This window comes from Simochromis diagramma, unplaced genomic scaffold (genome assembly GCF_900408965.1).
Source record: "Simochromis diagramma unplaced genomic scaffold, fSimDia1.1 OVJJ01000304.1, whole genome shotgun sequence".
In the NCBI taxonomy this organism is placed as follows: Eukaryota; Metazoa; Chordata; class Actinopteri; order Cichliformes; family Cichlidae; genus Simochromis; species Simochromis diagramma.
This window is the reverse complement of record NW_024387030.1, coordinates 14,554,332-14,581,678: the sequence shown is the minus strand read 5'-3', so window position 1 is coordinate 14,581,678 and position 27,347 is coordinate 14,554,332. Positions and strand designations below refer to the sequence as shown.

At 42.7% G+C, this 27,347-nt stretch overlaps 2 protein-coding genes across 6 annotated transcripts; one reads left to right on the top strand and one right to left on the bottom strand.

The window, feature by feature from the left end:
* Nucleotides 1–235: 235 nt before the first annotated feature.
* Nucleotides 236–14,904, bottom strand: LOC120740363 (intraflagellar transport protein 43 homolog A). Of its 5 annotated transcripts, XM_040042692.1 has the most exons (11): nucleotides 14,723–14,904; nucleotides 11,933–11,995; nucleotides 11,390–11,491; nucleotides 11,281–11,292; nucleotides 8,673–8,743; nucleotides 6,337–6,372; nucleotides 5,488–5,534; nucleotides 1,794–1,866; nucleotides 951–1,026; nucleotides 661–821; nucleotides 236–522 (listed from the first exon to the last, which is right to left on the bottom strand). In XM_040042692.1, the coding sequence occupies exons 2-11, from the start codon at nucleotides 11,936–11,938 to the stop codon at nucleotides 513–515; spliced, it is 594 nt and encodes a 197-aa protein (XP_039898626.1). In that variant the 5' UTR covers nucleotides 11,939–11,995; nucleotides 14,723–14,904; the 3' UTR covers nucleotides 236–512. The 5 variants fall into 5 exon arrangements, with proteins under 5 accessions (XP_039898626.1, XP_039898621.1, XP_039898623.1 ...); XM_040042687.1 differs by lacking the exon at nucleotides 11,933–11,995; XM_040042689.1 differs by lacking the exon at nucleotides 11,933–11,995 and having other exon boundaries at nucleotides 759–821; nucleotides 14,723–14,897.
* Nucleotides 14,905–15,849: 945 nt separating this feature from the next.
* On the top strand, nucleotides 15,850–27,158 carry tgfb3 (transforming growth factor, beta 3). Its single transcript, XM_040042683.1, has 7 exons — nucleotides 15,850–16,719; nucleotides 21,077–21,240; nucleotides 22,461–22,590; nucleotides 22,745–22,852; nucleotides 25,990–26,146; nucleotides 26,718–26,871; nucleotides 26,961–27,158. The coding sequence occupies exons 1-7, from the start codon at nucleotides 16,374–16,376 to the stop codon at nucleotides 27,117–27,119; spliced, it is 1,218 nt and encodes a 405-aa protein (XP_039898617.1). The 5' UTR covers nucleotides 15,850–16,373; the 3' UTR covers nucleotides 27,120–27,158.
* Nucleotides 27,159–27,347: the final 189 nt, after the last annotated feature.

Sequence of the window (27,347 nt, the reverse complement as noted above, 5' to 3'; positions counted from 1 at the left end):
AATAACAATAAGGTTGTAGGCTTTAATGAGGAATGTTAATTTGAACACAATCAAGTGGATTTCAGCTTAGCTGATTATCAACCTTGGACTTGTATGAAGGTGTTGATAATGCTGTTAGTAGAGTGGGGGAATTTTTATCTGTACCTGCTATTTTCACTTTGCCTTTTGGCTGTTTGAGTTAAAACTAACAAACTAAAAAAGTGAGCGAGTGAACTTAAAAAAGCAAAAGACAGGGTAAGGTAACACTACTGCTCCGTGCACAGACAACTTTATTTATAACATTTACCAAATGCTGTACACACACTTTATACAAAATAACAGTAATTGAAGTTTGTAAGTTGATAGCCCTTCTCTGTAGTGGGATGTTCACTCCTACTAGAGCAACTTCACGTCTCAGTTCAAGCGTCCTCCTCGAGTTGCAGGCTACACAGCCAGCTCCTCACTCTCTCCTTGATCCCATTCCATCAGCAGCTCCGAGGACACCTCTGTAAACAGATGATCCCATTCCCAGCTCACATCATCCTGCAGAGCAAAAGAGAGACAGAAGAAAAGAAGAATTAGAGAGGCAGAGCGAGACATACCAAGAAAGTGAGTACGGGGAATAGAGAGTGGTGGGGGGGAGCAGAGGGTGTTAATGTACACATCATAAATCTTGATTACCTGAGAGACAGACAGCAACCTCCCCTGGTGCTCAAGAAACAGCTGGACAGGCCTTTCGTTGGGAGCTCGCAAGCTATATTTACTAAAAATTCACTCACCTCCCTCACCTCCTGCTCGGGTGCTAAAACCTTGGTGAGTAGCTTCAAGTCGATCTCTCCATCCTGAGGAAATAGTGCAGTAAAATTCACTTAGCTTGCACAAACAGAGGTGATGAGAGTTGCCACCTTGAAGAGAAGGCGCAGGAGAACATTGAAGGTATTTTTAAAAAAAATAAGGTGTCCTTGACTCACTAAGGTTTGGAATGCAGAATAATTCTTCAGATCATTGTCCAGATCTCTGTAGGTCATTACTCGGTTCACCTGAACACTAACAGAGTGACAGGAAGTCAGGCTTCTGATGCACTTATACTGTAAACAAACTTGTATTTCGGTGAAAATCCTGCTTTCAGAATACACGCAAAGCAAGACTGCAAAGTGGCTTAGATGAGCTTGAAGTTTTCACACACTTAAGCTCTAAGATTTCAAGCAAAGGCCAGAGAGAGCAGGAGATGGTTGCCAAGTGTTAAACACTTTAAATTGAAACCCAGCTGCTTATCTGTGGGTTGGAATTAAGTGGGGGGGCTCTCAAAGTGGCCGGGGCCTAGCAGTGCATGCCAGTCCTACTTACTGCACATTACACGCTACATTGCCCTCGCAATGAGTTCAATGTGGATATTATCTCGCACAGAGAGCAAGCCCCAGCCTAATAACCTCCACCGCTGTCATAGCCTTGCAACATATTCGACACATGTCGACGTGTCTCTCACTGCCCTGTAAATCAAAGGGCCCGGTTAGTAAGGACCCTGGCAAGAGAGTTGCATAAATCACACCCAACTGTTATTTCTCCATTTCAGCCTGATATAGCAAAGGCACTCTGCAACAGCATCAATGGAGGACAGTTAACATGAAAGACACTAGAATAGTCTACTGAGCCACTGCTCTGTGCATGGACAGAGGTTTAAGATCATAGAGTTGGGGCTCTGTAAGTCACACTCTGTGTGTGTGTGTGTGTGTGTGTGTGTGTGTGTGTGTGTGTGTGTGTGTCCAAAGTGATTAAGTGGTTTGAAAGTGTTTACAGTTTAAGGAATTAACTACCATGGTGGAGCTGCAATTTGCATGGTGAGATCTTCTTCCTGCACTTCATCCAGATCAGGAATCGTTGGGATGTCTAAATACACACAATAAAAAAAGCAGAGTCCATCTGATACATTTGTAGAAGTGGCACATTTAAGAACATCAAATAATCATCAAACGACCATTTAGTATTCCTACCAATACAAACACATTGTTTAAATTACTGTAAATTCCCTGTGGACGGCTGCTAGAAGGTTACGTGCCTGTAAGCGGCACTTCCTCCCCTCCCTCTTGTGTGCTACATCCACATAAGAGCTGCCCTGTCACAATAGCCATGCGGCCATGAATATTCAGAAGGCAAGGCGGCAGCTCATCCTGCTGTGAGAGGGGTGCTGGTCAGGGGCTCCCCAGAAAGCACCCCCTGCTACCTTAGCATTTGGGCCCTGTCAGTGCCGCCCACCCCCAGGACCTGCGGTGGCCGGTAGGCCGACCTCCATGTCCACTCTGCCACTCCGACTGGAGCGGTATCCAGCCATGTGCACGAGTATTTGCTTGCGGGCCCATCTGTGTGGGGTCGGAAGTCACAGTGCGGCCTGGCAGGGGCTGCGGTGCCAGGAGCCGCCAGCCCGCTGCTCAAACAGTGGGAACCCGCTTTAATTGGCAAAACGCAACAGGACAGAGGATGGCTTCACTCCCAAGAAGGAGAGGGCAAACTTTCACAGCATTTTTCAGATGGGCATATCAAGGCAGGGAAATAAGAGAGGGATGGAGAGTAGTCTGGATAGCTGGACATAAGACAGAAAAGAGACAGAAAAGTCTCTCCAACGATTTTATAGTGAGTAAGTTGCCGCTTGTTGACAGAAAGGTGCCTGTACAGATAACAAACAATATATATTTAAAAAAAAAATAAAAAGTACAGTAGAGGCTTTACAGGTGTCCCAGCTTTGGGTGTGATGTGTCTTTCCTGAAAAGTATTTTTCTGGTGTGGCAGCAAAGTGCACATCCTTATTAGCTCTAGAGCAGAGTGTGGACAGTGACAGAGAAAGAAAGTGGGGGAGTGGAAGCGAGGGAAAAGAGACCTGACAGATAGCGAGAGAAAAAGAGAGAGCTGGACTGCATGAAGAGGGTTGTCAGTAATCTCTAACCACAGTACTGCACCCTGAGGGGAAAGTCAATAGAGGAGCTAAATAGAGGTGAGGAGATGGAAGTCTGCATCTGATGTGAGGAAATATCTTGGCATCTATGTCACCATTCCTTCAAAATAGCCCCTAAAAAAAAAAAAGAATTCAAGCAAACATAAATTTAGATGTAAGAAGGAGAAAAATATTTTGATTCTGAACATTCTGAGATGGATAAATCCTAAAAAAAAAAAGAGTAGACCGGTCAAAACCTTACCCCCCAAGTTTTGCTGAAGCCCAAAAGCCTCACACTCTGCCGATAACTTATTTCTTTCTCTTTTTTTAATTAAACCAAATTAAAAATGCCATGCTCGTTTAGCCGCTGACAAGATTCATCTGTGTTTCTGATATCCAAATAAATGCGGGCGCAGGTATTTCATATTCATGAGGCCCCGGTGACACTTTGTCCTCTCATTTACAAAGCACAGCGTTCAGCAGAATCCGTCCCCCCTGGACCCCCAATCAAATTTAATGGTCTTAGTGCAATGACATCAAAAAGCTTTGCCATCCAGCTCTGCAAACAGCTTCCTGGGTTGTCTATCTGTCCACACACACACTCTCTTTCTTTCCATTTCAGCGAGTAACGCACTAATAACACACTCCGTGAGAGTTCGACGTGAAGCACGGAAGCATATGCTGTCTATGTGCAAACTCTATTATTAAGAGGGAAAAAAAGCAACAACATTTTTTAAAACGAGCTTCAAATCCAACCTATTACTAGAGGTCAAGTGGCCCATAAAAGCAGCTGCAAACAAGCCAATGTTTTCTTCCAACGCAAAGGGCAACTCCATCAGGACGAGCATATTTCCCTCAGCATGGCACGCATTATCCATGCTGGCTTCCTTCACTCAGCTGGACATGTATCAAGGTGGCTTTTGTCTGGCAGCGAGAGGCCACGCGTATTCTTATTACACGGCCGCGTCCGGCTTCCTCGCTGAAGCATGTAAATATCAAAAGGGGATAATTTGCTGTGAATGTAGACATACTCCCGGCAGCACATGCCAGTCAGCGACTCTGGCAAACGGGCCGTGTCCTCGCCTTACTTCGGACCCCTATAATCTACGCAGGGGTCCAGTCGAATGATTACCTAGCCACAGAATCCATTTGAAAGGCTTACGGGACAGCAACAGTCAACACGTCACAGTTTAAGTGGGAGACGGTGAGACATGAAATAGATGAGTGTCTTTGCGACACTGGTGCTATTTTATGTGACCAGCAGGAGGCTGTGGGGGCAGCTGATAGGGAGAAGGGAGCAGGGGACTGGGGCTAGCCTGGCCTTCTCTCCCTCTGTCTCTCTCTGTGCTTGTAGCCAGTGGACATAAGGGATAAGGGTAGGGGACACAATCAAGATCGGAGGGGCTATCTCACTAACCCTCAGCACTGTAATTTCCAATACCCCTGCCTCCAGCTCTGTATTAAGAGGTCTCCCTTCACAGAGCAATAATCTTTCCAGCGGCATTAACTGCAAGAGAACCAAACCTCTGGACCCTTCAATCAACTGTCCATTTTAGCCAGTGTGCCGACAATATCGAGTACGATCGTGTGTGTACAAACAATATAGAAGTACATTAATTACATGTACATAAAAAACAGTTTCTGAAATTGAAATTCAATAGTTATTATTGCCCTGTAACATCATTTGTATTTTGGAATAGATTTCTACTTTTTAAATTAAGCAAATAAAACACATCAGAAAAATACAACTGAGTGGAATTACCAAGAGTTATTAATAAATAATACAGTTTAAAATCTCTGCATGTCATTGTGACAACGTTGGTACTCTTTAAACTCAGCAGATTCATGAACAAAGAATTAAACATCAATTCTCGCCATCTTCTCAAAAGTCACTCTACAGCGTACTAGGTATTTTTTTCATCTTCTTCTTATTAATCGTAGTAGTATTCTTATTTTATTTCCTAATAAAATGACAATATGGCTGTTTTAACAGAAAAGGTTTTCAATTTGTTCATAAACATGTGCACGTCTCTCAGCATGCATGCCAACTAATATTAACTTAGCCTATTTAACCCTGTTCCATTACTGCTTTGCACTGCAAAATGTTGCATTTATCTTCAGCAGCACCTTGCTGAAAATTCCTCCCTCAGTCCAAACATTGTTTGTGGTGCACACTATTGAGCCCTCGGGTCACTTAGTCAATGCAGCAGTGTTACCACTGGATCTGTATTCAACAGCACCAGTCTGACACTTTGTGTCCATGTGTGTGCATTTTGTGATTAACTGTGCTGTTCTGGCTGATGGCTGGACAACCTCAACTCTCCATCAAATGAGCATATTCCCTCATCACGTTAATCAAAAGGACCGCGCTCATACTTTCAGTGGTCAAAGTCAGCGTTCTAACACACAAATCCACGCTATGTTCAGGGAGAAATATGGTTTGAGCACCAGTGAAAAGCAATGATCTGACCGCCTGCTTATCTGCTCTACTTTCTGAGGATGAATGTGCCGGTGAGGCACTGGAGGGCTCCACTTTGCCCGTAAGGAGACACAGAGAGTGAGGATTGCAAGGGTGCTCTTACCTCCTTCATCATCTGATCCCTGGGGAGTTTGTGGTCGCAGACGGCGGCTGTAGAAACAGGAAGTATGAGAGCATGAATTATTTAATGCTTTCAAACCCTATCTTAACAGTCATCATAGGGAGTGAGTGAGTGAGTTGGCTCCTAGACTTTTCTTTGATGATGAGCCTGTTTTTGTTCTTTCTTATGATAGGTAGGGTGCTTGCTCAGTTTCCTACAGTCTGAGTCAGACTTTAGAATAACAGCCTCTGACAAAGCTGCTATGAGACACACAGTTGTGCTGTCTGGGTTAACACAGCCTGACTGTCCTAGACAAGATCACCTCTAAGAATTATGAAAAATAAAAAAAAAAACCAGCTGGAGGCACAGTCTGAATAAGTATTGTTAAGACAAGACAATTGTGACAGAAGCAGAACCTAAGGGATTTTTCGGCAGAGTAACATCATCACTTTCACACAAAGCCTCTGTCTCACTATAGCCATCCAGGCACCGAGCTCCAGCTGCAATGATGAGTCAAACATACAGGACTATGTCCTCTACCTGCCTCTTCTCATGTGGATGCCTATTCTGGTCACACAATTGTGTGAGGGTGGGTGGAAGGGACTAGAATAACAGGGAAACAGCAGTAAAAGTGACGGCAACTCAGTCACGCTGGATTTTAATCATATTAAGTGATTGTTCTTGGAAAGGCGAGGATTAGTTACGACCAAGGACAACTGGGGAAGTAGAGTGCCATTTCCACTTTACTGCGAAAAGAACAAAAATTTAAACTGGCCTATTTTTATACAAAAAGTGCTGACAGTTATGAAAGTCATCTGACAGCTGAAAGAATAAAATATTGTTCCTACTTACTCTTCGAGGTCCTCAGCTGCAGGTCTTCTCGAAGATCTGTACGTCACCAGAGAAAAATAATTTTCACACAAATTTAATAACACACACACATATTAAATTGTATTTCTTTCAAAATAACAGTAAGCTCCTGGTAGGCATATCTTTTTCATCCGTGTTAGTGGAGTAGACAGTAGTTGTCTTCTGTTTTCTCAGCCTATAATACCAGTTTAACAGCCTCAGCAACTATTTACAGACTTCTCTCCATTTATTTTCCCTCAGTATGAAAAGATGCACGCTGGCATACCAAAAATGCAGCATTATTAATATGCAAAGCATATAATCACACAAATGCAGGAATAAAACAAAACATTGTAAGTTATGTGTATTTTTTAAAGCATACCCAAAAAATGTTTTCCAATATCATTTTTAATCTTCCTTCATAGAGCTAAATACATTTGTTGGTTCTCCTGGTTGAGTAGTGCCCCCTAGTGGTTTTAAAGGTGATTCAATCAGCCTTTTACTTCTTTTTTCTTTTAATTCTTTAGCATGTCCAAAACTCAAGAGCACAAGCAGCTATTATGTGCAGATCGATACGAAGCTCATACTTAAATCCATAAATAAATCCTTTTGTATTTTTATCAAGAACAAGTATTAAGAGGTTCTAATAAAAATAAATCTGTCCCAACATTGGGACAATAACGACAATGGCAACAAATAAGAACATTTATTCATAGCTTGTTTTTCAAAGGTAATATCTTATCATCTTTTTTCACCATGAGGATTTCATTTCCTGTTGATCTGCCTGAGGTTAATTATTTTTTTTGGCGGGAGGGGGTGTTGGTATTAAAGGACGTTTTTCCTGGTTGAAGTTATGGGTCTAAGTTCATAGGATGATGTGGTATGATTTTTTTTAATCACAGATCACAAAACCTGCGAATCCAAAGTGAAGCTTTAACAACGTAATGAAATTGACTGGACTATAAGTTCAGGTAGTTCAGTCAAACTTTCAAGCACAAGAAAATATTTCCATATCAAGTCCTATATCTTATATTATATTGTTATGAGTAGCGTTAATAATATTTTTTTCCAGTAAGAAAAATTATCTTAAACACTTCATCTTGCCAGTTCTCTGCTCATTTACTGCTTTGTCCATCTTTTGCACACTATCTGCGGCCAAACCAGCCGATCTGAAGCCAGCAGAGTCCAATCAGGAGAGCGAGAGAGGAGCTGAGGGAGCCTACCTGCCTGCCCTTGGATGGTGTCCTGTCTGCGGGGCGGGGGTGGCGACACTTAAGACACATTACAGGCCCCTTGATTAAGACTCATGTAAGGCAAAGCGATAGACATGGTAAAACTGTCTGGAAAAAGTTGTTAGGGATAAAATATATTGTGACAACCTGGTTTCAAAGGTTCATCAATAAACTGACAGATCATTTAGTGTCAATTAGAAGTGATAGATCGACAAATCCTGGGATTTCTGCGCTGGGATTAGTGGGAGGAGGGCGGTGGTGATTGAGCATGAGGGGTGACATTGAAGGGAAAAGTCCTTGCTGGTTCCAGGGGGGACCATTACTTACTTTGTTTCAGAGAGGATCAATGCACGTGCAAACCCCTTTTACACCTCCTGTATTTCAATCACTTTGAGACCGGGAATCAAGCGGGGGTTACGCAAAAGCGGAGAAGCGACACGCTGACCTTCTGCGAGAAAGGAAAGATCTATTGAGTTTGCCGTTCTCCCTGCTTGCACTAACGGTGCAGCAAACTACGCAAATAAATACAATTGACTCAGCCTGTTCACTTCAATGCATCTCCTGTGCTCCCACTTCCACTGACCGAGCAAAAGAAGCACAATGGCAGTTGGAAGAACAAACTGTTCTACAGTGTATTAAAACATCTCATATTGAGTCAGTGAAGGAGAATATTGCGATTTAGATGTGTTAGTCTGAGACGAAGCCTTTTGGCAAACACCTTCCATCTGTTCAACATATTTCATGAATTCTCCATGTTGTGATCCTTGTGTAAAGAGCAGACTGCAGTGGTAAGGGGTGATTAAGTGGCTTGAACCCCCATGATGAAGTGGCTAGCTGACTAACAGTGCCCTCCTGTGGCTGATGCATTAACCATGTCAATTACCGCCTTGCTCACAGATGAAGACGAATGGAGAGTTGCCTGCTCAGACAGGCTCCCTCTAACCTTGTTGATTCACAGCCCGAGTGCCAAATATGCACTGATAAATAAGCTCATTCAACAGCATGAGAGTTCATTAATAACACATAAAACAAGACCACGGCTTGGAGTCCCAGCTTAGTTTCATTATAGTCGCAAGAGATGGAGGGGGCGAACGTGAAAATACGTACTTGGCAGAACCAGATCCAGAGCTGTCCTCTGCCCAGCCGCCCTGTCGCCGGGCTGGTTTAGGAGGAGGGCCCTGGAAGGAGGAAGAACTTCAATAACAGCTTCACTGAATATCTACTCACCCACACTCACGATAAGTAAATACATATGAAAGCATTCAAACTCCTATGAGGCTTTAGTCTCGGAAAATATAGCACAGAAGCGGCATGTTTTCATTAGATGTTGGGGTAAACTTGATCAGAATCAGTGGCCTCGTGTTAAACACACACTTGATAAATAGGTACTCCAAAATTGAAGCATTCATCCAAAAATTGTTAAGAAAAAAAAGAGAAAAGAAACTGTCTTGTTAAGGTATGCTGATCGAACCACCTGTGGAGTAAACAACATTCCTGATCTGCTGAGCAAAGGATCGTCTACTGCAGCGGTCCCCAACCTTTTTTGCGCCACGGACCGGTTTATGTCCAACAATATTTTCATGGACCGGCCATTAAGGTGTCGCGGATAAATACAACAAAATAAATCCAGAACCGGTACCAAAAAAGAAGATTTATACATAACACCTGGAAAAAGACCCAGGGAAACCGAGTTAACAATAAAAACGATTAAAAAAAATTTAAAAAAAAAAAAAAAAAAACGCTAAAAGGCGAAACCATGAATTTCACACCCGAGGCCCGGTACCAAACGACTCACGGACCGATACCGGTTCATGGCCCAGGGTTGGGGACCGCTGGTCTACTGCATGTGCACTAAATAGTTTAGTTTATTATAGTTTTCAGCAGTAACCATTTGAAGCATTAGAACGTATAGAGCAGAGTGTGGGAATTAAGTCTGACCCTAAAACTGAGCCAGAGGGGAAAAAAATGACCTCCCACTCTGTCTACTTCTTTGATTCTGAAAATAGTAAACGGAGTAAGAATCTTGATCCTGAGACCGGGACCCTGAGGCCAGCGTTTGAATGAATAAATTCCTCAGCGCGCACAAGGGTGGGCACTAGACAAATGAATTAGGGAAAAAGAGGGACAACATTTCTCATTACTAAATTGGGTCTGCAGAGGACAAAGTGTTCGTGAAGAATTTCTTTCATTTATGATGAAAGAGGAAATAATCTTTCATGGCTGGTTCCTTTACTGAAGCCATTTATAAATCTGAATGTCACCATTAAGCAGGGCAGAGGGAGGGGGAGCCCACTCTGCTCCACTGTATATTACCATTAATCGAGAGAGCTGAGGCTGAACGAGCTCCCTCAACTTTGTGCAATTAGTAACTGTCTCTTTAATAGGAACAAAAAAGGGATTACAATTATGGAGGCTTTTTTAGAGCAGCATTTAAACATTTTTTTCACATGACGTGAAATCTCTTTGATGTTTCATATGTGGCATTTCAACAATGGACAATTTTCATAAGGGATGAGATAATAAGGTCAAGTGCATCCTGTGTGCAATAAATGTATCCTGTGGCAGTTATTTCACTCAACAAAAATGGGGAGGACCAAAATAGTCCTGAGAAACAAAACAAAAACTGCGAGCATCCAATTCCTCATGACCAAATATGAAGCTCACAGCTGTAGTAAAATAGTTATGGCTATTACGGCAATTAGCTTAGGCCTTAAGGTTTCTAATTTGGGATTCTATGACGGTCTCTAGGGCGAGGAACTTGTAGTGACCGAACTCTATGAGCCCATAAAAGCAATGAGTCTTTGTTTAAAAGGATGTCGGGAATGCGACCAATCAGTTGGGTATTTCGGGCAGAAGAGAACGGGTTTGATAAACGAAGACTGCAAAAACGCCACCCAGTCGCACGACACTCTGGAAAAATGTACTGCATGTGCACAGCAGGTCAGAGAGGGCGCGAGAATACCGGTTCATACATTAGGAAAGTTGGCCTAATTTGGGAAGATTAGCCTAAAGCAAGGGCATTGCTGGAATATTTGCTCTGGGAATGCTGGCTGGTTTACAGTTTGCCAATCCAGGAGATGTGACTGATCCTATAAATGCCAACGACAGTGAAGTGATTTGTTGTATTTCAACTGTCACTTATGATCTGATTTCTTATGATTACATGCAACGTGATTCAAGGGCAACAAGAAGCAAACTTTACAATGAAAACTGTGCCATGACTTGAAGTGATTCGTGTAAAAAAGGCACTTGTAGAAAGAGAGGATTTATCAGTTGCTGGTGATACTAAATAAGCCAACTGAAGACAACTACAATGTTTTGTGACTCACAAGGTTAAAAGGATTTAGAGTTTATATGAAGTAACACTTCAAACCCTTAATGCAACACATAAGAGCCAACATATACAGGCCAACAAATAAAGAGCAGCTATTCTGAGTGTTTCGGAGCACTTTAAAACCTGCTAAAGTAGAAAAACAGCAACTCAAACATCTCATCACCTGCATTATGCACTCCAATCAAACTTTATACCATGTGTGTCAAGATGGCTCTTCGAGGTGAGCTGTAATTTGAGTCCTATCAAATCTAATCAGATGAACTGAAGTAAAACACTTCATGATAAAAGAAATGTAAGATAACCGGAAATGGTATAAAGTTGATAAGCTGAGCATTAGGACTAGAAGCCATGCAAAGTCATCGCTTAATTTATGCTACCTACCTCATCATCATCCTGTAATTCATGTATGAGACAAGACCAAAATGCATATTTATGACCTTGTAAATGAATGTTATAACACGCAGAGGTTTATTATCACATGATTGCATACCTCTCCTGCTGAAGCAGAGGTGGAGGACTTCCTTATGTGACGAGTCTCTTCAAACGATGACTGGTGTGCCGCAGGGCGAGCTCTTCGTCCAGACTTGGCAACCTGGGAAATGTGTGTAATTTCAACATGTAAAACCACTGTATGTGACAGACATTAGCACAGTTATTTGGGGTTTATAAAATAATTTGTGGTTTTAATTTGCTTTAACTGTCACATTAAATGTTTTCTGAAAATGGAATGGGAATCAAGAACGGGTTCCAGTTAAAAGGAGGTTCCAAACGGTCTAATTCTCTGGAAACTTCTGCATCCAACCTTATCAATTCCTGGCATGTTTTCTTTTTTCCAACAGCTGCACATTGCTAAACAATGACGTCAAATTCATGGAAGTGGAGCTTTTGCACACCTGAGTCATTTGTTTTCCACTCATGCACACATGTACAGATTTTAAAGATTTGAAATGATGTCAAAAATCTGAAATAGCTGTTTGCTTTTTTTTCTCCACAATAACTTCAGAATATTTTACGAAGCCATGAAAACTTTTACCTCCATACTATGAAAACGTCCGGTGGGTCAGTGGTGTAGTGTTTTCAACATTCCCCTAACATCCTGGGAAAACCCATATGGAAAAGAAATAGTAAAAACTTACATGATTTACTCATGAAAGTGGACACTTTCTCATTACTTTCATATATTGTTTTAGGAAATATCCAAAACATACAAGTTTCATTATATAATTCTTCAAGGGATCTTATATCTGTTTTCACTCTTGTATGCTTTTCATACAAGTTTCACACAAGACAGATACAAACTTTATAAGATCTATATATATCTTTTCCATATGGGAAAACACAACCCAGCCTCAGACAGTCATAAGATAAGGATAAATTGGAGGGTTGTGTCAGAAAGGACCATTTTTGTAAACTCTGTGCCATATCCCATATGTGGATCCATTTGCTGTAGTACCTACTGGGAATAACCGAGCAGCTAGAAGTACTACACCACTGTGAACATTTTACAGGTCCTAGGAGCAAGAAAGCAGCAGAAGGTCAAAATTTGGTGCTTTTTGATTTGGTTTATTCAGCCCTCATCACTTCTTAAGTCCAAGAGATGCACAAGAAATTGTCAGGAATAAAAGAAAATAAAGGTACAGTGAGTAATTTTTTGAGGTTACAGAAAAAAGACAATGTAGTACTATAAATATACACTGAATAGTGTTTATCTGTGTCTTCCAACAAATTGATGTGTTTTCATAAACTAAAATAATTAGGTTTTTGGAAGTTCCCACATTGCCCCGCCATCTTGAATAAAGTGGCCGAGATGGACATCGTACTTCTGCCTAATTGCTTTTTATGTATGTTGCAGAAGACTGGCCAAAATGAAAACACCATATAAGACACTTTTAATTTAAAGATCAAAAATAGATGTTTCAAATTATATGTGGCCATTTAACACTTTCACATGTAGATTTTTCATATCTTTCTCATTATGTCCTTCCCTGCCATCAGTGCAGTCTCTTCTCCCTTATTTCCCCTTCTTCCTCCTCACCTCAATCCTGATCCTCTAACACATGAAAACATGCTAATTTATTCCTAATATTGTCGCAATTACTTACTATCAGAAGATTAGACATGGGACCCTCCCATCTCCAGACAAGTGACTGTAGAAAACTGTTTTCTACTGTCATTGCTCCAGACAGCTGACAACAAGCCGGCTAAACAACAACAACAGCTGGATATAAGCTAACATTATGCCAGCTAATGTTAGGCTCAAGTGTCCTTAAACAAATCACACCTTCCTTCTTGACAGCAGATTATGTACCAATTTGCAATCTACTAATATCTCATGGTGAGATTTTAAAACACTGTACCTTTAAGCAGTTTTAAAAACAGCGCCCACTCCAAATATTACAATCTGAAACCAAAATGTTATTTTGGTTTCAGCATGACATTTTCTACAACTTTGAGGATCAATATCTTTCCACAGATCATTGTTCAAATAGCAAAACTGTATCAAAGTAACGTCCATGATGTAAAGTAACAGAAACAAAGATACATTTTTACCTACATTCTGATACCAGGCTCATCTTCTAGCCATGATTCTTTCGGTTTCAACATAATCACTTCTTACCACTCCCATTTAATCTGTTCAAGGAATTAAAACCATGACAATACTGAGTGAAAGACAACTATGAATGGGTGTGGTTTGCATAGCCGCAAAACAAAAACAAGATTTTGGTTTTAGATTGTGAAACTTGGAGTGGGTACAAGTGATGTGGCTGCAGTTTTTAAAACTGTTTTTCAGCCATGAAAATCGTAAGTGCCTAGCTTCAGTATATGTAACAGAGTATGATGGCACAAACTGCCAGAAAAAAATTAGGAAATAAAAAAGCGTCAAATCTCAACCCACCCCTTTTTTACTTCAAGGACCTGTAACTTGGAAAACATTTATAGCATATAGGCAGAATTTTGTATGGCTTCAATATATAAGCTAAATATAATATAAACTAAAGTTATTAAAACAAAACATCTGATTCTGAGGGGTTCAGGTGGGAGGCACCCATTTTCCATGGAGTGACCCGTGAAGCTTACATGTTGGAGGAATAAAAAAAGTAGATTCACAAAGAATATCACCTATATGATTAATTTAAAAAAATTGGATTTACTATCAATAAAAACGTATCAATATTTACATTAGTCCAAAGACACATAGTATAATTCAAATGAAACATTGTCTTTTTGTCAACTAAAAGTGGTTGGTCTTATTTCAGATTTGAAGTCATGTTTTCTGTGTAGTTTATAGAAATGTGAACGTGTGTGAACCACAAGCACCAACAAAAAGAGATGAGTGTATCCCCGAAACATTATCAGGACAGCAGGCATTCTTGCCTTTTATGGAGAAAACCGGTAGCAGTGGGAACACAGTATGCATGCTCCCTGTACGTTTTCTGAGGGAGTAATGCCAGACACAGAACCAGGTCAGAGTTTACACGGAGCTACCAAAACACTGAGCTATGCTTGTGGGGGAAATTTCAGCTAGCATCATCTGTGGCTAACCCCGAAGTTAAAGTTAGCTGAATACGCAGACAAACCTTCCCGCTGCCAGTACTCAAAAACAGTGAATGATGATGATTCTGAGCAGGTAACTGACAGGTTAAACTGGCATATCATTTACTGACTGGCTATTACTGATGCTCGCATTAGCGAAACAGAAAGCTAATTAGCTAACTAGCATCGCTGCACCGTCATACAGTGCCCACAACTCAGCTCAGAATGAATGCTACTTTCCTCCCATTACCTTGCTATGTGCATTTTAATGATATAAGACCCTACTTACATTTCTTGCCGTTCCACCATCTTCTTGTTGGAAATTATCGTCCATTTTTTTCCTCCTACCAGCTAGTTCACCTTCTTCCTGGATACCACCAGGCGTCACACAGCAACGCTCTCCATGGTAACGCAAATCAGGAGGAAAGTGCCTTTGGACCGCCCCAAATATCGTTAATAAGTAAACAAACAAACAAATAAATAGATGCGTGTATTGATATTGATAGGGAATCTGCTATAATGCCCCTACTGCTCGTTTGTATGTGAGAACGTATATAAAGTAATGATAACAATGTTTCCTTGTACTACTGGAGCTCCCCAGAGATTACTGTTGAATAAATAAGACGCCTACTCCGAATATCTGGCCCATTTTTCTCTCTGATTTAATGGTGAGTCAACAGATAATTATGGTGTGTCCAAAAAATAAAAAATAATTTAAAAAAAAAATCCTTGGATAATTACGTCCGGAAATACAAACAAACAAGCAAATATATATATATTTAAAACTCATAATATGAATTCATTTTTAAGAGTAAAAATTACATCACTGAAGAAAAACAGGAGGTATTGTTGTCGCTTTTTATTTTTATATTTATTTTGTTTGTTTCTTTGTTTTGTTGTTGTTTTTTTCTAAATGGATAAAGTGATACTCTTGTCCTCAGTGCAAAATATCTCATTTGAGGACGCAGGCAAAAAATAAAGATGAAATCAAATTGTACCTTCAATTCCCCGCGTGGTCCGCGAGATGTCGCTGTCTCCTTTCATTATGATACTGGGGAGGCGCTGAACGGTAGCAGCCTGCAGAGGACCGCAGCTCCCTTGCGCACCCTCAGAAGTTCTGCATGTTAACTTTGAACTTTACTTCATTGGCACTTTATTTTGCCCACGATTAAAAATATTAAGCACGTAAACCTCCTCAGGTTTAGATTTTTGAACTGCTGTGAGCGCGCGTGGGGCACACAACAGAACGTGACTTAATTTCAGCCACATCCATAAAATGCTGCTATTCGCTTGACAAATGAATGCAACCCTTCTCTCTTGCGAAATCTCATTGCCCAATATTACGCTGCGTATGATTCAAACACTGTTTGGCAGCATGAAATTCAAAGTCTTATTTATCTTACTACGGAGTGGGACTGAGCACATTGTCCGCACTCGGTCTATAGCTCGCGGCCCCTCCCTCAGAAACGTCACCGATGGTGGGTATAAAGTATGAGTGAGCGTGGAAAGCGTCTTTAGTGTGTTTGAGGTTGGACTGCAAGAAGACAACAAAGACGCACTGACTCCATATATATATTTGCACAAGTGGATGGAAAGACCCCAAATGCAATGGAGCAACTAAACGGCGGTGCAGAGATCGGGTCCCTGTAAACTACAAAGAAAGGAGAGGGGAAGAGGTGCCTGAATGAGACAAGGGGGAATGAAGAGTGTAATTAAGAGTTTTGTTGAAGAGTCGAGACCTTTTTGCACAATTGCGCGGATTCGCTCCCATGGAAATGCGCATTTGGCAAAGATGACATAGCACTCGAGAAAATGGGATTCCTCCAGGAACAGTACTCACTCGCGACTTCAATGAAAAGATAAAAAGGGATATTTTTTTCTTCTCCTTCTTCTAATATTACTTGACAAGGCTTCGGCTGTGAGCGAACGCAGATTAAAATATGAATCTGGGCAAAGCACTTGTGTTTTTCCTCCTCTCAAACTGTGTGACAGTGACTTTCTTGCTATCCACTTGCACCACAGTGGACATCAAACACATAAAGAAAAAGAGAGTGGAGGCCGTCCGGGGACAGATTCTCAGTAAACTCCGAATGACCAGTCCGCCTCAAACAACAGGTCCAAGTCAAGTACCGTTTCAGGTTCTGGCACTTTATAACAGCACCAAGGAGCTCATTGAGGAGCTGGGGAAAGACCGGCAGCAGAGTTGCGGACAGGATAACACGGAGACAGAGTACTACGCCAAAGAGATTTACAAGTTCAACATGATCAATGGGCCACAAGAAAACAGTGAGTGTACTGTTTTGGGGTTATGAATGTTCCAGTTTTTCCTTTATAAGCCAATAAAGTAGAAACTCTTCCTGTTCTAGGTGTAGATGCGTAATTGTGGTTTATTTTGAACTTTAAAGAAGAGTTGATGACTACACGCAATCCCAAATCATTCCAGTTACTTGCGCAAACGCTTTTTATCTTTGCCACGATGTCCAACCTAATTATTACGCGAGGTTACAAGGGGGGGGGGGGGGGTGAAAGACAAATATTTTTTTCCGGTTGGTGTGAAAGTCCATTCTTCTCTGTGCGGCTTTTTACGCGCAGACGCTCCGTGGCGTCGCGCAGAGGAAAGGGCAAAGTAAACAGTCTAATTGGAATGAGCACAATTCCTCATGCATACCTCACACCAAATCCATGGGAACCCCAGCCTTAGTCTGACACATTCCTAAGCGAGGAAAATTCTCAGGCTGTTAAATCTGCTATTTATTGCCAACTCCAATACCTCATTTCCATTTTTCTGGCCGTGAGATCCCCAATATTTTTTCTTCCACTGTCACTCACTTCTATTTCCCCCCCACTATTTCCTTCAAGTAGCTCCGCGTTATGATCTAATTCCCTCGTTCATCCATATTGGTATTTCCTGTATAAACTATGGCCCATTGATTGTTCCAGAAATCAGAAGCAGAAGCCCGCTGAGCTGCAGATTCTCCAGAGAAAGCCTAAGTGGAGCAATTGGATTGGTGCCCACTCACGGTCAGAGGCCGGTTAGCGCACGGTGTAGTGATTCTGAAATCAACAGGTGTTTGTGCAATGCTGTGACGCTGAGCAGAACCTCTGCCGGTTCCAGCAGAAGCCCTGAATCAAATCCATTTCACAGGTCCCACAAAGTGCTTCTGACATTCAAAATACACAGCTCCGGGTTTATCCACTGGTCAGAGGTAGTCAGAGCTCCCAAAACAAACAGAGGTCTAAGGAGTGGGATCAGTGATGGCCAGGTGCCCAGGACACATCACTGGTCTCACACCGTGGGCCATAATGTAGGTGATAATACGAGACATGAACACACCGGCAGCACTTTCTTCCCAAACAGCTTACTGGAGTCACAGATTGTTTAAATTAACAGAAGGTGCCACATGCATTAATTAGCAGTCTTCTCTTCCTTTCCATTATGTAATTTTAAGGAGAGCTGGGCATGTTGCAGTATGCAGAAACATAATGTCTGTCACCTTGGTATTTCTGCTGTGTAGTTCATTTTCATTCCTGCTGAATCTAATGAGTTTTGCATTCGCCGCTTTTTGGAAGGTGGGAGTGTTTAGGGAAAAAAGTCAAGTTTGGCTTTTTTCGTGCTTAGTTAGGAAGTTAAACAGAAACCTTTCACACACTCTTTAATGCGACGCTTGCACCCAGACTGCTTTGCTAGACACGACTGCGAACGCAATGCGATGCAATTCAAAGCTTTGGCCATTTATGAGCAGATGAAACAAAACTGAGTGAGAACAGGAATTTGGAGCTTCCTTTCCTTTTCTTTTTCCTGGTGCATCACAAAGCCGGTGGGGATAGTGCTGCTGAGGAAATTAGATAAAGACATATTTGAACTGAGGGGCGACCTGCAACACAATAACAGTTTAAGAGTCTGCTGACTGGCCTTGACTAGCTCATTGGAGCATGCAGCCTCAGTGAAATTTCAAGCCAATCACTGACTCAGTGTTGGGTCAGTAGAGAAAAAATGAGGACCAGCTCTGAGGACAGCAGAGTGTCTGATATATGGGATAGTAGAAAGATGATGTCATCTGTACAAACAGAGACAGAGGTCTTTGGTCTGCTTCCAAAGAAACAGCATGGCTCCATCGAACTCCCACGCCTTTACCATTTTTGCTTCCTCATCTTCAATCCAGTAGGAGGAGAGGGGGGGAAGGGGGGGGGGTGTAGTCACTCATTGCATTGTTTCCTCCACACTGCCATAGCTGATATCTGCAGTCCGATGTAGGAATGGACTTATTTCTGATGAAAAGCAACGTTTGAATTTGGTACATTAAACCCTCAGCTAACTGGGGAGGGGAAATCAAACTTTTCCATTAGAGCATGATGCAAATTCACATCCCAGATGCAGCAATTTCAGGAAAATAATAAGAGAACTCCAGCTAATGCAATTTCTGTTCTGCTTTATGAGATCTAGACACCACAGCAGCTGGCTAGCACCTGCTGACTTGTGCTTTCTGTTTCCTTTGTTTACATCCACAAAGCCGTGGAGAGACTGACATCACAAGTATCCTTTGGGCAAAAGAGCAAAGAGAGGTGATTCCTTTGAGCTTCGTTCCGGGAGCTTCCGTGTCATGGAGAGAATCCCAGACACCGGAGGCTGAACGCGTGTCAGGAGCTGAGGTGTGGTCAATAGCGTCTGGGCGAGGCAGCAGCAACTATTCAAATGTCTGTCTTCGGGCATTTTGGACAACTTTACTCCCTAATCCATCCTTTGAAACCCATATGTTCACATTAATTGGGTGATAATGCGAGAATGGAGTCAGGCGGGCATCATTTTGTTATCCAGGTTTTTTTAAAAGTGTGACTATAAATATACTTTTGCAGATGTGTTAATGACAGCCTCTCCCAATAAAACTCAAAATAAGCATGCTCTGACCTTAGAGCAGTGTGCTATTTTACAGCGTTTTTAGAAATAACACGAGAAGTCGTTTTAATTACTTATACAGTGTTTAAAATATAGAGTGTTGCTTTGTTTGGCATGGAAAACTATACACCTTGATTTTTTTTACTAGTAGAAATTAAACTCTGGAGAAGCTTATTGACATAACCTGTGCCGTGTCAAACAGTTAATACATTAAGCTTGTGTCAGCATCCTGATACTCAGTCTTAAACTCTATCATCTAAAAATGGACGGGGGAGTCGGGAGTGGTGGTCAAATCAATTTGTGCCTGTATCTCATTTTAATTATACAAGCAATCCCCTTCCACTCACCAACATGGAACAAATTACCTTTCAGACCCTTGGCAAAAATAAGCCATAATGTGAAATCCACCTAAAACCATTGCAATGGGAAAAATGAGGTCATCCAAAAAGGAAACCAAAGACTTGATTAGAATTTCAAATCTCCCCTCGAAGTGGGGCTTTCCACCTTCTGTGGGGGAGACGGAGCAGTGAGTGAGTGAGGGGAGGAAAAGGGCTACTGAGGTTTCCTCCTTATAGATTGTGTGGAAACGCTGGACAGATATCTGGCTGGGGACAAATGCTGAAAGGTCAAACTATAAATAGGGAAAGCTGAAATAAAATCAAAAAGAAAAAAAAACTTTGTGGAAATATCAGATAATGACTGGGAGGACACTGAAATAGGATTATGGGTCAAATGAAGTACAGATACTCGGAGATGTGCAAGTTCCTTTTGCATGACACAGAAAACGGCCTCACTTCTGAGTTTCCATTTGTCCCAAATCTGCTCGAGGTGCAAATCAGCTAAAGGTGCAGTGCCCCTTTCAACCATCAGCAAATCCGAGGCTTTGGTAATAAAGCTTAAGCTTGAAGTAATAAATTAGCCATGGCTTGGCTGTAAGTGACTGTTTCCACTTGGCTCATAAAAAGTTTGCTATGCGCTTGTTTTGCTCAACAGTGCATGTGCCGGGCCTGTTAAAATAATAAACCGCTCTATGGTATTATGGTATAAAAAGGAGAAAGGCTTCAATGCAGCAGGAAGTTTTTTCAGATGGGATCGCGGTGTGGCCATTCATTGGGCCGATTGTGCTAAAGGTCAGTGTTCAGTCATAAACACACACATGCACCATGTTACAGTGTCCAGTGAGTTATTGCTTCTCCCTGGTGTGGTGGAGTCTCTCTCTCTCCTCGGTGCCTGCTCAGGTGCTGTTCTCCTCCAGCACGTGAGCCCGCATGTTCCCAGCTAAACCTCTGAGTTCCAGGGAATACTTGGCTTCTGGCTGAGCCCTCGGAGCACCTGTTGGGCTCAAGTGCTGGTGGGAGGAGGAGCACGCTGCTGTCCCACTGTAGCCTGCTCCACTAACACATGGGACATTTGGTTTTCATTTCATGACTTCAACTTGTTGCTAACTCGGACCGCACAAAGCATAAGCAGATGGTTTGCGGTAATGGCTCCCTTGATAGACTAGAAATTGTTTTTTTTTTCTTTTAAAAAAATAGAACTTTTGTTTTTATCTTTAAACTATTCAAATTTGTAGAAAGGGAATCCTCGGCAAAAGGTTTATCAATTATCGGCTCAATAAACATGTCCATCCCTGTGAGGATGTCAGTGTGAAAATATGCTTTTCACAGTGAAGTAGGAGCTTAAGGGAATACAGAAAAAACCCAAAAACAAATCAGATCTTTTATGTCATTCTTTCCATTTTACCTGCAGATGACCTCCCCAACTGCCCCAGGGGCGTCACCCCCAAGATATTCCGCTTCAATGTGTCGATCATGGAGAAGAACGCCACCAACTTATTCCGGGCTGAGTTTCGAGCCCTGCGGATCCCCAACCCCAGCGCCAGGAGAAACGAGCAGAGGATTGAGCTCTACCAGGTGTGTGAACTGGCCGTTCATTTCCACTATTAGCAGAGTCCAGAGGTGGGGTGGGGTGAAGAGGGGGAGAGCTGAATTTCTCTCAGAAGGCCTGTGTGGGTCAGTGAGAAAGATGAAAACATTTATATTAGGGTGTCCGGCTCCCTCAACCTCTCTTTTCAAGTGCTGATCATTATTCCGTGTGGTTAAAATCAAATGGATTCTACATCAGGACAGATTTAAGAGCTTGTGCAGCCGTCTTTAAGAAACCCTAGATTACCATTCGGCAGTTTCTTCTTTCACAGCTGTCAATCAAAGCAGCTGTCCATCCATGTAGGATTAAGCACGGAGTATATATATACAAATCTCTGTGATCTTAAGCATTTTAGAAGCGTGTTAATGCATACATCTGGTATAGGCTCGTGTGGGGTGGCAGGAATAGATTTTTTTCTTTTTCTGTTTCCTCATTAATCTCCCATGAGAGACTAGGAGTAATGATCAGGTTCCAACATTTCCTGCCAGGGAGACAAGCGTCTCCGGACTGCATACCGCCTCTGAGGCAAGGCTCTGGCCAGTGCTGAATACAGACTGTCAGGGCTTCAGATTGTTTCCAGGAGCCTAGGAGGAGATAGAGGCAGGGTCGCCCACTGGGGGGAGTAAATGGAGCCACTCACTCGCCCCCACATTTTTTAGACTGGAACTGACTGGCAGAGGGCTGACGCTGGCAGCCCTGCCGCCCCTCGTTCCCACAGGAAGACAGATTAGATGCTGACATTGTTCAGAAACCTGGTTATCCATAGCACCGCTCATACCCACCACCCAAACACATTTCTCCCTACAGATAAACACCTTTGTTCAAATACATGCTGGTGCAGATACAAACTATATTTTCCGCTGTCAGTCTTTGCCCAGTGGGAGCGTCGACATTCTAACAGAGCGGCAGCTTTAAATGCCCTCAGAGATACTTTCTGACACTGTGTGTGAAGGATAAGTCAAAGTTTAAACGGCTGACGCGAAGGACGGCCAGGTTCCCACTGGCAAGAGGGTAAGACACAGGCATTAACTTGCAAAATGGGGATATCAACACACGGAGTCACTTTTTCCATGAAGAGTAGACATTTGGCCCAAAGGCATCCTGGAGAGTCTGGCTCAGACAGACAGTCTCGATTCTGTGCGCGCATGTGTGTGTAAAAATAAAAAGAGTTTATGCAGCTGGGTCACATTTTCATCTTTCCTCGCAGATCCTCCAGAAAGATGACCCCAAAGCCAAACAGCGCTACATTGGGGGCAAGAACGTCCTGACCAAGGGAACGCCTGAGTGGGTCTCCTTTGATGTTACGGAGACGGTGAGAGAGTGGCTGATGAATCGACGTGAGTGGGACACCACATTTTCCTCGCATCGCACCTTATTACATGTCCTGCCAAATAATAACCGGCTCGTGTGAAACAAAGGAGAACGGCCTCAGGGCTGAAAATGTCTGCTCCTTACTTCTCTCTGCTCTTGTTCCTCTCCCCCCACCCTCAGGGACCAATCTCGGCCTGGAGATCAGTGTGCATTGCCCCTGCCACACCTTCAGGCCTAATGGCGATATAATTGAGAATGCCCATGAGGTACTAGAGGTCAAGTTCAAAGGTGAGATTGCATTTGATACCCAACTTGTGATGGATTTCACAGAGTTATGAACGTTGTGCTTTTAACAAGGCTTTAAACTGTGATCAGGTAAATAAATCAAGAAGAGTGTTTTCAGGTAAAATTAGGAAAACAAGTGAAGAACTAAATGAGGAGAACGAGGCTTCTCTCTTCTCTCCACAATGAATATGAAGCAGTGTAACTTAACGTCGCAAGCACTATGACTGGAAGCAAGAAAAATACACAATCGTTCTCCTCGGCTGTCAAACTGAAAACCTTCCACTGCAACACTTTCACTGTTGTTGCTTTCATTCACTGTGAAATCAGAAATCTAACAAATAGCTCCAGGAATTCAGTGTCAGACTCGGCCTCTTTCTATAGGTTTCTGAGACTCGTGTGTTGTCCCAACTCCCTGGCCCAGACTGTGGTCTCTGAGTCTGTGTTTGGTCAGGATTTTTCTCTGCTTTTGATCTTTCAGTCTCTTGAGATGTTGTATTAATGATTACGAGCCAGATAGCGCTTCAGTTTGTTTGGCTTTTGTTTGATTTGTCGAGCGTTGAAGATAGGCATCTATTTTTCTGTTGAAAGATTCCATTTATTCTCATTAGTGCTGCAGAGGCACAGGTGGTTTTTTGGATGATTTACATTAGGGGGTCTCAGGACTAGCTGATTCAGTGGTGGTGCTCTTTTATGTCTTTTTGCTCATTAGTTATCAGCGGATCTTGACACACGCTTGTCTCTACAGGGAGTGCAGAATTATTAGGCAAGTTGTATTTTTGAGGAATAACTTTATTATTGAACAACAACCATGTTCTCAATGAACCCAAAAAACTCATTAATATCAAAGCTGAATGTTTTTGGAAGTAGTTTTTAGTTTGTTTTTAGTTTTAGCTATTTTAGGGGGATATCTGTGTGTGCAGGTGACTATTACTGTGCATAATTATTAGGCAACTTAACAAAAAACAAATATATACCCATTTCAATTATTTATTTTTACCAGTGACACCAATATAACATCTCCACATTCACAAATATACATTTCTGACATTCAAAAACAAAACAAAAACAAATCAGCGACCAATATAGCCACCTTTCTTTGCAAGGACACTCAAAAGCCTGCCATCCATGGATTCTGTCAGTGTTTTGATCTGTTCACCATCAACATTGCGTGCAGCAGCAACCACAGCCTCCCAGACACTGTTCAGAGAGGTGTACTGTTTTCCCTCCTTGTAAATCTCACATTTGATGATGGACCACAGGTTCTCAATGGGGTTCAGATCAGGTGAACAAGGAGGCCATGTCATTCGTTTTTCTTCTTTTATACCCTTTCTTGCCAGCCACGCTGTGGAGTACTTGGACGCGTGTGATGGAGCATTGTCCTGCATGAAAATCATGTTTTTCTTGAAGGATGCAGACTTCTTCCTGTACCACTGCTTGAAGAAGGTGTCTTCCAGAAACTGGCAGTAGGACTGGGAGTTGAGCTTGACTCCATCCTCAACCCGAAAAGGCCCCACAAGCTCATCTTTGATGATACCAGCCCAAACCAGTACTCCACCTCCACCTTGCTGGCGTCTGAGTCGGACTGGAGCTCTCTGCCCTTTACCAATCCAGCCACGGGCCCATCCATCTGGCCCATCAAGACTCACTCTCATTTCATCAGTCCATAAAACCTTAGAAAAACCAGTCTTGAGATATTTCTTGGCCCAGTCTTGACGTTTCAGCTTGTGTGTCTTGTTCAGTGGTGGTCGTCTTTCAGCCTTTCTTACCTTGGCCATGTCTCTGAGTATTGCACACCTTGTGCTTTTGGGCACTCCAGTGATGTTGCAGCTCTGAAATATGGCCAAACTGGTGGCAAGTGGCATCTTGGCAGCTGCACGCTTGACTTTTCTCAGTTCATGGGCAGTTATTTTGCGCCTTGGTTTTTCCACACGCTTCTTGCGACCCTGTTGACTATTTTGAATGAAACGCTTGATTGTTCGATGATCACGCTTCAAAGCTTTGCAATTTTGAGACTGCTGCATCCCTCTGCAAGATATCTCACTATTTTTGACTTTTCTGAGCCTGTCAAGTCCTTCTTTTGACCCATTTTGCCAAAGGAAAGGACGTTGCCTAATAATTATGCACACCTGATATAGGGTGTTGATGTCATTAGACCACACCCCTTCTCATTACAGAGATGCACATCACCTAATATGCTTAATTGGTAGTAGGCTTTGGAGCCTATACAGCTTGGAGTAAGACAACATGCATGAAGAGGATGATGTGGACAAAATACTCATTTGCCTAATAATTCTGCACTCCCTGTATTAATGTTGAATAACAGCTATAAATCTTTTGCTCTGTTTGCTGATGCTGTGTCGAGCTGGCAGAGAGATACTTGTACAAAAGGAGGTAGACTGGAAATTTCTGGATTTTTGGTCCACATTTCAAAAAGAAATCTTTTGTTTTAGTGCATTTACTGCCTCGATTAAAGTTGCCTGAAGCACCGATGAGGAGTCCTCGTGTGCTCTACAAAAATGTTTCTCATGGTGAATTAGGATGCATTTGTCATAAAATATCACTCACAATACTTTTATTATTATGCAACCGGTCTATAAAAGTACTTTTCAGTCCAGTCATCAACATGTTCCTCTAGCAGCAAAACTCACTGAGGTCTTTTTGTTAAGATAATGGGTTTCCTTTCTAAGAGGAAGAGAGAGAGGCACAGAGCATGGGAATACAATCGATCTGGTATCTCACTTAGCGCTGGGGCCCCCAGGCCCTCGGTCCTGGGAACGCTCTTGACTGGCTTGGCCACAAGGAATGTGCTGCCACGGCGCTCAGACGTTTGGCCCCAAATTAAAGAGGGCCGTACATATCCACCAGCAGCATCTCTCCTGAGATATCCACTGCTTTAGCTATCAGGGATAGAGTGGATGAGCAGACACTGGCCCAGGGGGAGAATGGAGGGGAAGAAAGGAAGTTAGAGGGACCAGTGTGAAATCCAGGAAGGGAAGAAAAGTGAGACAGAAGTGAATGAAGTTGGGCCTGGAGAGTATTCATATGTAAGAGTTACAACTGATTATGCTGATTAAAACTAAATCTTACTTTCACTAACATCAGCTGTTGAAGAGTCTTTAAAAAAAACCCTCCTCCTGCAGGGATGGAAGCAGAGTATGACGAGCAGAGCCGTGTGAAAAGCCAAAAGGAGCAGCTGTACCCCCACCTCATCCTCATGATGCTCCCTCCCCACAGGCTGGATGCCCAGTCTTCCTCCCGAAGGCGCAAGCGGGCACTTGACACCAATTACTGCTTCAAGTAAGCCTCATTCGCTCCCCCTGGAAAATGTAATGCACTACTTAGACTATTGCTCATCATCTTAAAATAAATTCTCCCAAAACCGTTTCTCTCTGGCTGCACCTGCGCTGACAATTTAAGACATTTGCCTACTGGGCTAATATTCCAGGGACACTTGAATAAAGCACCCGCATCCAATTAAAATATCAGCTGTCACGTTTCAAAAAACATGACAGGGAAGACGTGTAAATAAGCGCAGAACACACAAAGAATACATGCAATAAACTTGTTAATCACCCAGCTGAGCATGGCGGAGGTACTAGATTATACAAGTCAGGATCTGTCTCGGTACTAGCAAACACTACCGCCTCTTACGCACCGTCTCCTCAACTCTGGATTTCCTATGACAGGCAGTACCAAAGACACCTGGGCTGACTCCAAGAGGGAAAAAAAGGGCACACCTAAGACTGGAATTTCTGAACTTGAGTCTCATCTCTGACTGAGGCCACGGGGCGGAAAATGTATACTTAAATTTGCGTGTTATCCTCCAAATCAAGAGGGTAATCATTGTCTCCCCCTTTCATTTCTGCAGCAATTACGAGGAGAACTGCTGTGTGCGACAACTATATATTAATTTCCGTGAGGATCTGGGCTGGAGGTGGATACACCAGCCCGAAGGGTACTATGCCAACTTCTGCTCTGGTCCCTGTCCTTACCTACGCAGTGCAGACACCACCCACAGCTCGGTGAGAAAAAGTGCCACTTCTCGAATCCGTTTTGGTGTTTGGAAATGTGCTTGCCAACCCTCATCTCTTTTGTCATCTTCCTTTCACAGCTGCTGAGCCTGTACAACACCTTGAACCCCGAAGCGTCCGCCTCTCCCTGCTGTGTTCCTCAGGACTTGGAGCCCCTAACCATCCTCTACTACGTGGGTCGCTCCCCGAAAGTCGAGCAGCTTTCAAACATGGTCGTCAAGTCCTGCAAGTGCAGCTAAACTTCAAGGTCTTCGAGGGAGGGAAGGGGGGGGGGGGGGGGGGGGGGGGGGGTGCCCTGTGAGAAGCAAGGCATGGGATTTGATCACTCCCAGCACTGCCCGAAGCGGGTATGAGGAATTAAAGCAGGCAATGTACAGTTTGGCCTCCATGAGTACCTCTTTCCCATGCTTTAGCTTTGCCCAAGCTCTTAAAAAACAAACGAAAAAAGAGATGGAGTCCACTACAGC